At 42.6% G+C, this 15,479-nt stretch overlaps 1 protein-coding gene across 1 annotated transcript in view; it reads left to right on the top strand.

Moving 5' to 3' along the window:
- PGM2L1 (phosphoglucomutase 2 like 1) overlaps nt 1-1,000 on the top strand; it is a 70,618-nt gene extending 69,618 nt beyond the window's left edge. Inside the window, exon 14 of the mRNA XM_047753049.1 lies at nt 240-1,000. Coding sequence (XP_047609005.1) covers nt 240-342 — 103 coding nt within the window. The 3' untranslated portion in view covers nt 343-1,000. The remainder of the gene's footprint in view (nt 1-239) is intronic.
- Nucleotides 1,001-15,479: the final 14,479 nt, after the last annotated feature.

The following is a 15,479-nucleotide window of genomic DNA, read 5'->3' as shown; positions in this document are numbered from 1 at the left end:
CTTTTAGTTCAGTTCAGTTCGTGGTTCAGTTCGTGGTGCTGGTGTTCTCTGTGTGTACGGATCCCCTCTTCCCCCCTTCGGGCTTGTTTTGTTTGAACCGAGTGAACTTCTCTTTTGTTCACCAATTGTTTCATCCTCCTCCCATCAGGAATATGTCCTCTCAATCAGTTCTGACAACTTCAACGAGTTTTAAGGCTATGAAAATAAAGCGTTTCAAAACTCTTAACCTTTTTCCTCAGTGACACTGCCTTGCTAGAAGAGGAACTGAAGAAACTCATTGAAGCTTTGATTGAGCATTTCCTCGAGCCCAGTAGAAATGGACTGACCTGGCGCTGTGTTTAGTGTTCAGCGGTACATCCTTGCTTTGCCCTGGCCGGTGGCACAGAACAACCAAGAACGCCATGCACTGAACTCGTGTTCACAGCCTCTGTCTGTCTCGTTTGGCCGAGTATCTTTTTCCTATTTCTTTCTTACTGGTTGGCTGACTAAACAAACTGTATAAATTTGAAATGGAATGGTCTGAAGAGAAATGATTCAAATTTTTTCGTAATGGTGAACAAATGTTACTGCATTAAAAGTGTTACGGTAACACGTCGTTCTTCCTCCAACAGAAACAAAACAACATAAATGTGAGTTTTCTTATTCAAGTGTGATTCAGCTTAGTTCCATATTCTTGGAATTGCGTATAGCGCAGTTTGTTTGTTTTAAGTAAGATGTATGTTGTATAATTGAAGCGTTAGTTAAGGAAATTAATCCATAAGATTGGCAAGAAAATGGCACTGGTCCCAGTATACTTTGGAAAAGTGTCATTGCTACATCATAGGTATTAACTTACAAATTAGAATATTTGAAATAGGGTATTTAGTTAGCATTTGTAGCTTAGAACAGATGTCACAGTATGTGGTTTCAGCACCTCTTTCAGGTGCTCTTGGTGCAGTGTAAATTTTATTGTATTTATTTAAAATTCTGACATTACGGAACATAAAACAACAGTGGCAACTCTCCCAGTGGCTTGGTTCTTGTCAAATGTCTCAGTGCCTTCTCAGGGTATGGTTTGAATTGAAATAGTGTTCTTGCATTGAATATAACTTAATTAATTTATAGGCAGTTAAAGAAAATCTTCCAAACCATTATATAGGTGCTTCCCCTTTATATCAGATAAGTTTGTTGATTTTAAAATCTTATGAATGTAAATCAGAATCTCAATAAAAGCAGGTTCAATATAACTGTAAAGGAATTTCATGTTAAAATTGTCAGGTATCACAGCCTCTAAGAAAAGAAAAAAAATACTGAGCAAGGAGCTGTGAATTTATTTAAAAGTTTAACTTTTTTTTTTCTCTTTAGGGCCTCACCTGAGGCATATGGAAGTACTCAAGACAATGCCGGATTCTTAACCCACTGAACAAGGCCAGGGATTGAACCTGCATCCTCATGGGTTCATAACCCGTTGAGCCACAACGGGAACTCCTAAAACTTTGTTATGTTTTTACAGCAGTATCTATTTCTTTATCACATGAAGGTAAGCTCTTTTACTAAGAAATAAAACATCCAAATGTTAGATGTTCTGAAATACTGAAACTACATGTTTTAAAACTGAAGTTCAGTGAGTTCTCTGGTGACCTAGTGGTTAGGGATCTGGTGTTATCGCTGCTGTGGCTCAGATCCCTGCTGTGGTGTAGGTTCAGTCCCTGGCCCAGGAACTTCCACATGCTTCAGGGGTGGCCAAAAATAATAATAGTAATAAAACTAAAGTTCAGTTTATCCTAATATCTTGCTGACTTCCGTAGACTTTCCAATAATAAGAGTATTTTTAATCTATTTTAGTGTGGAAAAAAATTTTTTGGAAGTTGACTTTTGGTTGACTCTGCTGGATTCTAAAAAAGAGTTAATAGAGAAGTGCTGTTTAATTTTTTTAAAGTATATCCCCTCCTATAAAGCTCTCCAAGTACTTAAACACATGTGGTCTAGTTACAGTGTAACAATAACGAGGCCTGGGGTATATATACATAGTTATACTAAACAAATTGCCTGTGGGAGATAACTAGTATTAGAGAATTTATTTCCTAAAAAATGTTAATAATATAAAATTTGAACTGACTAGAATACTGAATCACAGCTTGGTTTATTGCAGCTATCAGCTAACATTTGGTTGAGCCAAGAGAATTTCAAATTATTGTATTGCCACTATTGTTCATTGGTTCCTTACTTTCTTATAGTTGAATCTTGTGTGACTAGATAATAGACAGCTAAATGTAGAGTACCGTGTTTCTGAATGAGTTTGTTTTCAAAAGCTTGGCACTGAAGAAATGTGTAGACTCTTTTGCCTTATTTGCTCTTTTAGGAATGTAGATTGTAATTTAGGAAATGGCCTATAGTCTACCAAGTGGTGTGAACAATGCTATGTATATGAAAAAGATGTGTATTCAGTTTTAGTGTTTGTGTTTCAGTGACTAAAGAGCAAAGTGGAGGTAAAATGATGTGATCGCTCATCTATGATCACTAAAGCTGTGTCATATTGTCGTTCTGTTACACAGAGAACAGTTTTGAGTGCTTTAATGTAAGGCCAGATTTGAGTCCTCTTAATCACGGTCAGAAGTCGTTAAGGCCGGGATTCTTATCTCAGAAATTTAAACATCCAAAGTTAAAAAATAACAAAATTGTACAGATGTTCCCAAAGTGTTTAAATTGAAGGAATTGTTTGATTCCAACGAAGCTCCCGAGTCTGTCTGAGCGTAATATTTCACAAGAATTTGACGGAGTGTGTGTGTACACTTGCCTAACTGGGTGAATTCAGTGGCCCGAGCCAACTGGGAGAAAGAACAGAAGTGCTGGCCAGTAGGTCTCAGCCTTAAGATCTACATAACCCTTTTCCTTATGAACAGAATCATGGAAATGAATATATTCTCATGGAGCCTGTAGATCAAAACTGGGATTTTTCTAGAGCTGTAGGGAAAGGGAAAGAAGTAATGGAGCAAGATCAAAGCACGGGAAATAAAAAGTAGAAGTAAACAAACAATAGAGAGCTCAGTAAGCTGGCACAGGATATGCTTCGCGTGAAGGGCAGACTTAGCACCGGAAAAGCAGGGAGTGAACCGACTGCGGGGAAGTTGTTTACTTTTGTTTATTTATCAAGATGATGAGCAGGTAGTGATGCTTTTGTTTTCTTTTGTTAGTAACCTCTAAAAAGAGGCCAGGAGGCCTATGAGGAGGCGAGAAAAAGTGTCCCTCTTAGCGATTCAGCTCCTGTTAGAATGTGGTGTGTTAGGATCATACAGGAACAGGGGAGGAAAGGATATCGCAGAAATGAGGAGGAATGAAATAGCTGTTGGAAAATAACTATGAGAAAAAAAGTTCAAAGAATTAAGATCATTTAACTCTGGAGGGGAGAAAGCTGTTGAGATAGCTTAAGAAGTCTCGAGTTATTAGCTCTTTTATTGAAGAGCTCAAAGAAGAAAGTAATATGACAACTGTTTTCCATCCCCAGCAAGGACAGAATAAGAGGGAATAAAGTTTTTTTAATAAGGTTAAAAATTTTATTATTAAGGGGTATACAAAATAGCCTTTTAAAGTTCCTTCCAATCCTTTTTGAAATCTCAGATTGAAACAAAGATGTTGTGACAAAGCGCACTGAAAAGTAACATTTGAGTTTACCTCCGTATCTAGAAGAAAATTTTAGCTCACAAGATAGTTTTTGTATATGTTGAGGAGCAGATGCCTGAGCACAGTCTTTATTCACTGTGTAAAAGACCTGCTTAGTTTAACCTGGCAAGGTGAGACTTGATCACAATTTTGTTCATCTGGAAGAATGGCTAGCGTTATAGGATATCCGAGGGTTTTGTTTTACATATAAATTATTGTTCTTTGGATGTAATAACTTCAGCACTTAAAAAGGTTCTAAGAGGAGCTCCCTTCGTGGCACAGCAGAAACGAATCCGACTAGGAACCATGAGGTTGCAGGTTCAATCCCTGGCCTCGCTCAGCGGGTTAAGGATCCGACAGTGCCGTGACCCGTGGTGTAGGCCGGAGACACGGCTGGGATCTGGTATTGCTGTGGCTGTGGCATAGGCCGGCAGCAACAGCTCTGATTAGACCCCTAGAGTCTGGGAACCCCTATATGCCTCAGGTGTGGCTCTAAAAAGACAAAAAGACAAAAAAAAAAAGTTCTAAGAGATTAAATGCTTTGAAATATCTTGATACAGGAAATAGACCTCCTGTTTGTTAAGTTGTTTCTGGAAGTGATGCAACAAAGATCTTAGCTGGAGGTTAAGGGAGAAATTGTTCAATGAACTGCTGCTATTAGTATTTCTCTTAGATGTTTTCCCTTGATGTTTGTGATGCTTGAAAAAGTCCAAATTTTACTTGGATAAATTTGCTTTATGCCTCTTTCTCTCTACCTCCCTCTTTCCCTGTAGGTGCCCTCCTACATTTTGTTACTGTGAAAGCTGTTGCCTGTTACCTCACTGTTAAGAAATCTTAACTATACATTCAGAATGCTTTAAACTTATTCCTAAGCTGTTTTTGTTTATGGACTTTGGGTTATTTTGTTATTATTGTGAGAATATTTAAGACATTGTAAGAAATAATTTTAAATCTGTTGCATAACCTCTTTTGGTCTGTCTGAATACTGTTATATATTAATTTATTATGGCCTTTTACAGTTTGAGATTGCTCTAGAACCTGGTGAGGAAAGGGTCATACTAACCAAGATGAATGGTCAGTTCATCTAGCACTGTACTTTTGGCATCCAAAGCACAAGATCTGAGGCAGTCTTTCTTCACAGTTTTCCCTCAGAGCATCATAAGCCGTAAGAAGTCTAAGTGAGACAAAAAAGAATCTCTTGATGTCTGACTCCACACAGCCTGACTTGAGTTCTAATTGGAAACAAAGTTAATGTTTACCATTGGTTACTTTAAAATATTCACCATACTGTTACATTCATTAAGACATCCCTTCCTCTTTGTTAGTTTAAGACTGTGTGTACTTCAAAAAGGAAACATAAAAGAATGAGTGAAGTGGGAGCTGGTGTCCTGGCTCAGCTGAAAGGAATCTGACCTGTATCCATGAGAGTGCAGGTTGGATCCCTGGGCTTGCTTAGTGGGTTAAGGATCACATTGCCCTGAGATGCAGTGTAGGTCACATATGAGGCTTGGATCTGGTGTTGCTGTAGCTGTGGCGTAGGCCAGTGGCTTCAACTCCAATTAGACCCCTAGCCTGGGAACCTCCATGTGCAGTGGGTGCGGCCCTAATTAAAAAAAAAAAAAAAATGAGTACAGTGACCAGGATAAGGGCAAAGTGATGGATCTAAAGTTTGCTTCTCGAATTTTTCCACCAGCATGATCCTAAAGCAGAGGAGCATGAGTGTGGGGGAAGGGGCCTGAGAGCAAAATCAGAAGCAGCCAGCCACTCATGACATTTCGTGTTCTGTCCTAAAAATGTAAGTGAATTTTGCATTCTCCCTAATAAAACTTTTACCATAAAAGCGATTCCTTCAATCCTCATGGAAATTTGTACTGCCAGAAAGAGGAACCGTGCTTATCACGTGGGCTCTCAATCCCCCCAACCCTGTCCCCCCCCCACCCCCGCTTCCCCCCACCGTTGCTGGATATCCCTGGAGATACGCACATGACTCTAGTGTGAGAAGTATAAACATAGAACATGAGTGGAATGGTCCCTGCCCTTTAGAAGCTGACCTTTGAAAGTAGTAATGCCACATCAAAGTGACCTGAAAGAGTTATCACTGAACCTTACCAGTCAGAGAGGTTGGCCAGTCTGTTCTCTTGAATTCATCGGCATTCCTTGACTAAGAAGGAGCGCCTGACAGCTCCCTGAGGGCAGGGATCTTAGTTTATTATTCATCATATCCGCACTACCTGGCAGAGTACCTGTTACAGAGCACTTCGTTGGGGACAGTGGGAATTATGGGATTTTATTTTAAAGAAACAAATAATTGAGAAACAATCGAACACATTAATTTTCTGACTCAGCTTTTAAAAAACAATTCTCAGTTCAGAAATTTATAACAAAGTAATGTTTATTAATTAAGCATGCATACCCTTAAACATTGTTTCTTTGGAGAGAGCAGAGTATATTCCTATTTCAAAATTGTGTGTGATGCCTAGCATTTTACACTCAAAGCAAGGTGTTGGCCAAGAAGGCTAAGAAGATGTCTACGTGGGATTAGCATCACTAGTGTTAGGGCCATTTTAAGCCTACTAGTGTCACCTACCCAGTGAGTCACACCTAATTTGATGCTGTTTGGCATATTTCTGTTGTGTTATGATTCATCATACATCTTACAAAAGCCCTTCACACTCGAGGTGCACTAAATATATAATGAGGCCTTGTGTTATAGACAAAACCAAACTCTTCATGTGTGTCGTTGAATATGCCAGACAAAATATGTGCAGTTAAGAACTAATTATTTTTGCCTAGAGCAGTAGTTCAAAGTTGCGCCCTTGTTTTAATAGTATAGATTCTGTCAACATCTTCTCGCTTTTCCCTACAAAAACACCAGGGTGTATCATAAGTACTGCCTAGGAGCATTTGCACTTTAATTTGTGTGTATGTTTTTCTTGTGCTTTTAGCCAAATGAAGTGTTATCAGTAATAAACAGGTCTCTTCATAGGCATGAGTTTCTGTGTAATTTTTATTATCGTAGATACTGTGTAGTTCATAAAGTTTACTACCCACACTGAACACGGTCTTGAAATACATGCACGGCATACCCTAGAAGCTCCTGCGACCCTAAGTGAATATTATAGCTCACGCTCAGTAAATATTTCTTGATTGGTTCATCAGAAGTCCCAGAAGAAATAATTCATATTGAAGTTCTCTCCATCTTATTTTTCTCCTTCTCTCCTTCAGTTGGCCTAATTTGTCTGCCCATGTTAGCATCAGCTAACATGATAACAAGTTAAAGGTTTGGAAACTCCTCAAAGGTAGCAACTGTATGTCTGTGATAGAGTGGTGGTCATGGAATGTTTCCAGGGTTGGTCTGGTCCTGGTCTCCACTGCCTGCCTTCCTCTGATTAGGCTCAAAGGTAAGATGAGTGAGAATAACAACTGCAAGGTCCTTTTATCACCTACATTGAATATTCTGGGAACCATGCTGACTGCCTCCTTATCTCTTCCTCTATTTTATTGTTGCTCATAACACATAAATAGGATAACAAATTTCGGTAGTAGTAATAGCTGTCTCTATGGTCTCTGTGCGTGTAGCCTTTTTACTCCTTTGCCACTGCCTAGAATGGCGCATGGTACATAGTGCGTGCCCAGTAAATATTTACTGGATGAATGTTAACCCATCTCATGTTTCTGCCTGCAGAAGAAAAGTACTGAATTCTACGTGGGTTCTGCCTGTGCGCAGAGTTGCATGTGATGAGAAGTATGCAGTAGCAATACCCTCAGCTTTAGAGATTTATAAACCCTTTAATCAACGCCTTGTTCACAGGACATCGACTTCTCACTGCCTCTGGGTCATCTCTGCCCATGTCCTTTGAACTGAAATCTCAAGCTCAGCATTTCTTCCTGCTTTTCTAGCCCCATGTCCTCCTAATCTGAAACCTCCAAATCATCTTTGATTTGTCCTGCCACGATATGTGCTATTTGATAAGTTCTTTTTTTTTTTTTTTATACTTGAAGTATGGTTGATTGATAATGGGTTAGTATCTGGTGTCCAGCAAAGTGATTCAGGTGTGTGTGGGTGTGTGTGTGTGTGTGTGTGTACTTACATATATGTAAATGTCTATATATTCTTTTTTGTTTATTGTAAGATATTGAATGTAATTCCCTTTACAGTAAGAATTATTTATCTGTTTTATAAATATATATAGTTTATATATATAAATTTATATATAGTTTATATATAAGCTATATATAAAATAGATAAACAATATAAATTTTATGTATTTATTTTATATGAATATATATATTAACTACAATGTATATAGTTATATGTAGTCTATATAGTTTTTATATAGTTTATATATATTAACTATAAATATCAGATATAAGCAACTATATATAACATAAACTATATATAGTTTATATATATGTAGTCAATATATATTAATCATGTATAAACTATATATAGAGAGAGAGAGTTTTATATATAGTTGCTTGCATCTGCTAATCCCAAACTCTTAATTCATCCTTCCCACGCCCCTTTTCCACTTGGGTAACCATAAGTTTGTTTTCTGTGTCTATGTATCTATTTTTGTTTTGTAAATAAGTTCACTTGTATCATTTTTTATATTCCACACATAAGTGATATTATATGATATTTGTCTGACTTCACTTAGTATGAGAGTCTCTAGGTCCATCCATGTTGCTGCAAATGGCATTATTTCATTCTTTTGATGGCTGAGTAATATTCCAGTGTGTGTGTGTGTGTACCATATCTTCTTTATCCAGCACCTGTCAATGGACATTTAGGGTGCTTCCATCTCTTGGCTATTGTAAATAGTGCCGCTGTGAACATTGAAGTGCATATATCTTTTCAAGTTAGTTTTCTCTGGATATATACCCAGGGATGGGATTGCTGGATCATATGTCATCTCTATTTTTAGTTTTTTAAGGAATCTCCATACTGTTTTCCAAAATGGCTGCACCAGTGTACATTCCCACGTATTATAGGAGGGTTCCTTTTTCTCCACACCCTCTCCAGCATTTATTACTTGTGGACATTTTGATGATGGCCATTCTGAGTGGTGGGAGGTGGACCCTCATTGTAATTTCGACTTGCATTTTTCTAATAAGTAGTGATGTTGAGCATCTTTTCATGTGCCTGTTGGCCATTTGTATTTGTCAAGTTCGTTACATTTAGCAGTCTCTAAGGGTAACAGCAAGGCCATGGGTGGTTTGGTACTGTGATATTGGAGCAGGGATGTGAGCAGAGAGGCGGGGGAGGCCCTGTGTGCTGTGCTGCAGAGCTTGGACGTCAGTCAGCAGGCAAGGAGAGTCAGAGAAAGGTCTAAGCAGCAAGTCTCCGAGGGGAGATGGCGGGGGTGGGGGAGGTGGGAGAGAATCCACCCCTGGAAAGAAGCTTAAAGGTCCGATCATCCAATCTCATCATTGTCTACAATGTAACTACCAAATGGGGATGTAGCTCTGAGCCTCTCCAGTGACAACTTGCCAAGACAAGTTGTGCTTTTTGAAAGAAAGGCGGGTAGAGCAGTCTCTATTGTGTTCAGCTGGAATCTGCCTCCTGCAGCTTCTATTCTTTGGTCACACTTGGAAACTCAATGTTACACAAAGGTCTGTTTCCTTGCCATGTTACTGAATCAGGTCCTGCTGCTCTATGCTTAAAAAATCAGTACTCGAGAGCGACAAGTGTTGGTAGAAAGGAAAATTGCTTTTAATCAGCATGCCAGTGGTCTGGGGAGATGGTGTCCCCAAAAACCAACTCCAGAAATTCTGCTCAGCCATGCAAGTTTTTAAAGGGGAAGTCATCTCCGTTCATGATAGAGATGCGGGCAGAGTCACCACCATCCCCTACAAGGAGTGCTTGTCCGGGCCTCCTTGGGATCTTTCTTTGGATGCTGTCTTGTTCACAAGATTATTCAAGGAGAAGCCAGGAAAGAGGTCTGGCCATCTGTTACTCATTTCTACATCTTTGATCTACAGAGAGGACCACATGAGGCAAGGTATTGTGTAACCCAAAGGTGTGAAAAGCGTGCTAGGGTCTGAGAGTACCGCATGGTGTGCCTGGTTTGAGTTAGGGGCGAAGACAAGGGGCCTCCTGCAGAGAACTCTTTCCTGCCAAAAGCTACTTAGAGTCCCTGGAAGGCTTTTGCCCTCAGCCTAAATATCACTATTCAGCTACTATTCCTTGTGTGACCTGCTTTTGAGATTCCCCCTCTGTTCCTGATCACCCCGTGGACAATTTTCAAAGACCCAGGTGCAGAATTAATATAATGCCACATATGTAGGCCAGCCCAGAGTAGAGTAAGGTGGGATGTCTACCTGATGTGGGGACAGCTAGAGGTGGCAGGGAGAGGGCCCTGCCTGCAGTGCGCTCCTTGATGCCTTTTGCTTTGCAAACAGCTCCTCTCTTAACCCTCAACTCAAGGGTCATCCCTCCCTAAAAGCCTTTCCTGCCTGTCTCCCACTGTCTCCCACCCTCACCCCACCATCCAAGTGGGGCAGCTCCCCCCGCCCCTAGTTCTGCCGAAGCTCCCGTTTGTTACAGCACTTCCCATGCCTCGCCTCAAGGAAATGATTGGTTTGTGGGTCAGACTCTCCCAGTCAATTGTGAGCTCCCTACGGCTGGAATTGGCAGACCCAGTGCAGTTCCCCAGTGTCCAGAACTGAGCCAAGCAGACAATTAGCCCTCAGGGGAGAGAAAAAGAGGTTCAGCTGAAGTGAACTGAACTGGAACTTGAGCTGCGTTTTCCAAATCCTGTAGGCTATGAATAAGCAAAGGGGAGGAGGCGCCTATGGTATATGAATAAATTCAACCTGAAGCAAAGGATGGGTGACGACTGGGAAGCAGGAGTACTTGACACTTGCTAGAGGGCTTCCTGCCAGATGTTGGCTGCAGCAAAGTCATAAACTGAGCGGGGAGACACCAACCTGTGACTAAATCAGGAAAGCTGGAGTGGAAGAGGTGGAGGAGGTTTATTCCCAGGTGGGCAGGGAGCAAGGGCAGGAAAAAACAAACAAACCAGCACCTGGATAACTGGATCAGAGTTTTTTCCAGTTGTCCGCCATTCCCATATAGGCATGCTTCCCCCCGGTGGACAGGGATCCGTGTCTCATAGAACAAACTCAGAACCTCTGCGCTGCAAGGAGCACGAAGTTGATGAAGCATCTCTCTTTACAGTTAGGAGAGCCTCAGGGTCGAGGTGGGGATCCCACTTGAGTCCACAGAGTGGATTTTTGCAGAACCCAAGTCATCTTATTCCCAAGCTGCTGCTTTCTCCCCCATGACCTGAGGCTGTCGAGTTAAAATTCATTCCGTGGATCTTAGCCTTCAAGCTGGAGTCCTCCCTACTTGTATTCAGGAGAAAACTAAGGTCCAGAGAGGAGGCATGATCCCAAGTCACCAAAAAGTACAGGGGCAAACCTGGGACTAACACCCAGGTCTCCTGACTGCTGGTCCCCTTTCTCCTCCGTACAAATATTTGGTAACATGCTAAGAGCCGGACAGGGAATAAAAAGTGGTCAGATGCAATCCACATCTTTTTTTTTTTGTCTTTTTTTTGCTATTTCTTTGGGCCGCTCCCGCGGCATATAGAGGTTCCCAGGCTAGGGGTCGAATCAGAGCTGTAGCCACCCGCCTACGCCAGAGCCACAGCAACGCGGGATTCGAGCCATGTCTGCGACCTACACCACAGCTCAGGGCAACACCGGATCCTTAACCCACTGAGCCAGGGCAGGGACCAAACCCGCAACCTCATGGTTCCTAGTCAGATTCGTTAACCACTGCGCCACGATGGGAACTCCCAATCCACATCTTTAAGAAGACAAGAATGACGACCATGCCACAGAAGTGCAGCCGGAGAGGTAAGCCTGGAAGTGTGGGCGGGAGCAGAGGGGCCACCTCCGGATCCGGGCGGGGCTCAAAGGAATTGCCAGGACTAGAGCGGAGCCTTGAAGGAAGAGCAGAAGCTTGTCAGGGGTGAAAAGAGAGCAAAGGCCTTACAGCGGCAGGAGACAGCAAGAAGAAAGCATAAAGTAGCATCCTGCAGAGGCCAGATAATAGGTTTCTTTCTTTCTTTCTTTCTTTCTCTCTTTCTCTCTTTCTCTCTTTCTTTCTTTCTTTCTTTCTTTTTAACATGTGTACATTCTTTTTTCTCACATTACGCTCCATCATTAGTGACCGGATATAGTGCCAGTGCTATGCAGCAGGATCTCATTGCTTGTCCATTCCAAAGGCAAGAGTCTGCATCTATTAACCCCAAATTCCCAGTCCATCCCCTCCCCCTCCCCCTCGGCAACTGCGAGTCTGTTCTCCAAGTCCATGATTTTCTTTTCTGTAGAAAGGTTCATTTGCGCTGTATATTAGATTCCTCAGCCAATGGCACGTCTGAATTTATACACTTTTACTGGGTGAAATGCCCACAGTTCCAACTCTGAAGCTGACAACCTATACAAGTTTTTGTTTTTTAGGCCAGACCTTCTTTCCAAGCTTCAGAGCCACGCATCCAACAGTTTTCAAGTCTCTCTACCTGGATATCACACAACACTTCAGACTTTAAGTTGTTCAGATCTAAGCTTTTTTTGGGGGGGGGGGACAGGGGGTTGTTATCCAAGGCATGTGAAAGTCCCTGGGCCAGGGATCAAACCCATGCCATAGCAGCAACCTGAGCTACAGCAGTGACAACACTGGATCCTTAACCTGTTGAGCCACCAGGGAACGCCCAGATCTCTCCAGTCTTGACTTAAAACGATTGCTGATTCTAAGACTGGCTGGGACTTGGGAATGGCAGCAAGGATTCTGGAACTTGCCTCATTAGTTGACACCCATTTAGTCAGCTTATGTGGGGAAATTGGCTCAGTAGAAAACTGGGAATACTAGGAATCTGTGCTCTACTTTCCAGTTTCCAGAGTTCCAGTTGTCTTGTGATTTACCCACCGAGCCTTGCCCTCACTTCCAGTAACTCTGCCCCAGCCAGGATTTGAGATCCAGCTGTAGTCACCACCTAAATTCAGTTATCACAGACTTTTGTTATTCAGTGTCTATAAAACTCCCCCTTTTCTTCTTTATCCTGTAGTAAGAACACAGCTTCTAATTTCAGAGTGCCTAGTTTCAAATCCCCCCTTTCTAGGAGATCCACTGTGGTACAATGGAATATAAATCCAGCTGCAGCAGCTCTGGTGGTAGTCGAGGTGCGGGTTCAATCTCCAGCCCAGTGCAGCGCGTTAAATGATCCATTGTTGGCTTAGGTTGCAGCTCCAGCTTGGATTCAGTCCCTGGGCCTGGGAAATTCCATATGCCGTGGGTGTAGCCATTAAAAAAAAATAAAATGCCCCCCTTTCTAGTTCTGAGACCTTGAGCAATGTGATAGCCAGCCTCCGAGAGGGCCCCAACAGTCCCTGCCTGGCAAAATGATGGCATTTCACTTCCAAGATTAGGTTATGAAAGATACTTTATCTCAGATCCTTCTTCTCAGATTGCTCTGAGTGAAACCAGATAGCGTGTCATGCGCAGCCCTATGGAGAGAAACGTGTGTGAGCTTGGAAACCCTGGCCGTTCCTGTGCAAGAAGAGTGTGGGTGCTGCCGAGCTGGTGGTTCTGGCTCGGTGTCTCGGTGAGATTGCACTGACGCTGTCAGCCGCAGTTGCGGGCAGTCATCTGAAGGTTTGGGATGAGCTGGGGCCAGAGGCTCAGCTTCTCAGATGGCTTGTACGCGGCGTTGGCAAGAGGGCCCAGTCCCTCCCCGCACACGCCTCTCCATAGAGTTCCTCGAGTGTTCTCACATCAAAGCAGCTGCCTTCCTCCAGAGAGAGGGTTCCAAAGACAGAGCAAAACACACGTCAGGAGTTCCCGTTATGGCTCAGTGGGTTAAGAACCCAACATAATGTCTGTGAGGATACAGGTTCAATCCCTGGCCTCGCTCAATGGGTTACGGATCCATGTTGCCACAAGCTGTGGCATAGGTTAAAGAGGTGGCTCGGGTGGTGTTGCCGTGGCTGTAGCATAGGCCTGCGGCTGTAGCTGCAGCTCTGATTCAACCCCTAGCCAGAGATCTTTCATATGCTGCAGGTGTGGCCATAAAAAGAGACAAAGATCGCAAGCCACACTGTCTCTTATGACTTAGCCTCAGAAGTCACATACTGTCATTTCTGCAAAATTCTGGGGTCATGCAGGCCAGTGCCGATCCAGTGTGGGAGCAGCGAGGGCCGTCATGGAGACTGGCGATCATAGACAGACAGATGGTCCATGTGGGACATGTGACGCTGGGGACTCCTGAGCGACATCCAAGTGCAGAAGGCAAGGAGGCAACTGGAAAGACGAGTCTGGAGCTCAGAGGAGAGGTCTAAGCTAGAGAGCGAAACTCGGAAGTTGTCAGTGTACTTAGAGCCGTGGAAATGAGTATGATCACCCAGTGAGAGTCTAGACAGAAGAGAAGGTCTTGGCTTTTAGGAGCTTCCGGGTTCACTCTTTTTATGTGAAGTTTAAAGTTACAATTCAATTTTAAATGATAAAAACTTTAGAGAGAATTAGAAAGATACAGCAAATACCCATGCACCTGACACTTGGAACGACAGATGTTAATATTCTTTCTCATTTGTCTCATATGTTTTCCTTTCCTTTTAAACCCCTACCTACTCCAGTTCCCTGCTTTGACTCCTGTATTAGATGTCTTTTTGCATTTTTGGCTGTACCCGTGACATGTGGAAGTTCCCGGGCCAGGAATTAAACTTGTGCCACAGCAGGGACAACACCAAATCCTTAACTGCTAGGCCACCATGGAACTCCAATTAGATGTCTTTTTATTCATTAGTTTTGGCTGAATAATAAAAAGGACTTGGTGTTTAAAGCAAGTATTTATGTAGCTCAAAATTCTGCAAATCAGGAATTTGTGCTGAGCTCGGTTTTGTTCTTCTGGTCTTGGCTAGGTTCATTCATGGCTCAAAATCAGGTGTCACATTGTCTGGGAGCTGTGTAGCCTCTGCTGGGATGGCTCATCTCTGTCCCATGTGGTCTCTTGTCTTCCAGCAGGTTAGGTCAGGTCTGTTCACATGGGTGATAGCACAGGATTTCAAGAAAAAGAGCTGACACATGTTCGGGCATTGTGAGGCTTCACCAGGCCTCTGCTTCATTACTTTGGCCGAAAATGTCACAAGCCCAGATCAGACTGAAGGGAGGAGAAATAGTCCCCATCTGTGGAAGGGAAGAACTGCAATGTCACAACTCAAAGAATGGATTCAGGGAAGATGGGACCATTTCTGTGACCTACCACAGCATATACTCTCTGGCTGTAGTCATCCACATTCGTCCCACAGGCAAAATATGCTTACCTGCAATCCGGGAACCCCTGTGATCATGTCATCAGGCTCGAAGTCTAAGATTGTATCATCTACATCAGGTTTGTATGTAGCTTGATGAATGTGGTACTTTCTGATCTTGATGCCCATGAACTAAAAAGACAAGTTATTTGCCATCCACACACACCTAGTAGACAGTGAGAGAGAGGATAATCTCAACAGACATTTCCAGCCAAGAGGGAGAAGCAGGAAAGACACAGAGCCATCCTTAGAGCAGTTCTGGACCCAGGCAGACAAAGGTTGCCAGGTCCTCTGTCCTGGGAATGACAATATTCCTTGCTCAGACCTAGATGCTACTCTCTGGCAGTAGTTCCCTAGTCTGTTGGTCTCTGTGTTTGGCTCAGTCTCTGGACTATTCTTTGTCTATCACTTTCCTTGGCTATTTTTTGGCAGCTGAGTAGCAGTTTGAATTATTTCAGTCCCTTTTAGTCCAGGCTGATGGTACTTTCACATGTGCAATTCATTTAAAATTTTTGTGGTTTTAG

Source organism: Phacochoerus africanus, chromosome 11 (genome assembly GCF_016906955.1).
Source record: "Phacochoerus africanus isolate WHEZ1 chromosome 11, ROS_Pafr_v1, whole genome shotgun sequence".
Lineage (NCBI taxonomy): Eukaryota > Metazoa > Chordata > Mammalia > Artiodactyla > Suidae > Phacochoerus > Phacochoerus africanus.
Note: the sequence above shows the minus strand (reverse complement) of the source record. Positions and strands in the feature narration are given on the sequence as shown.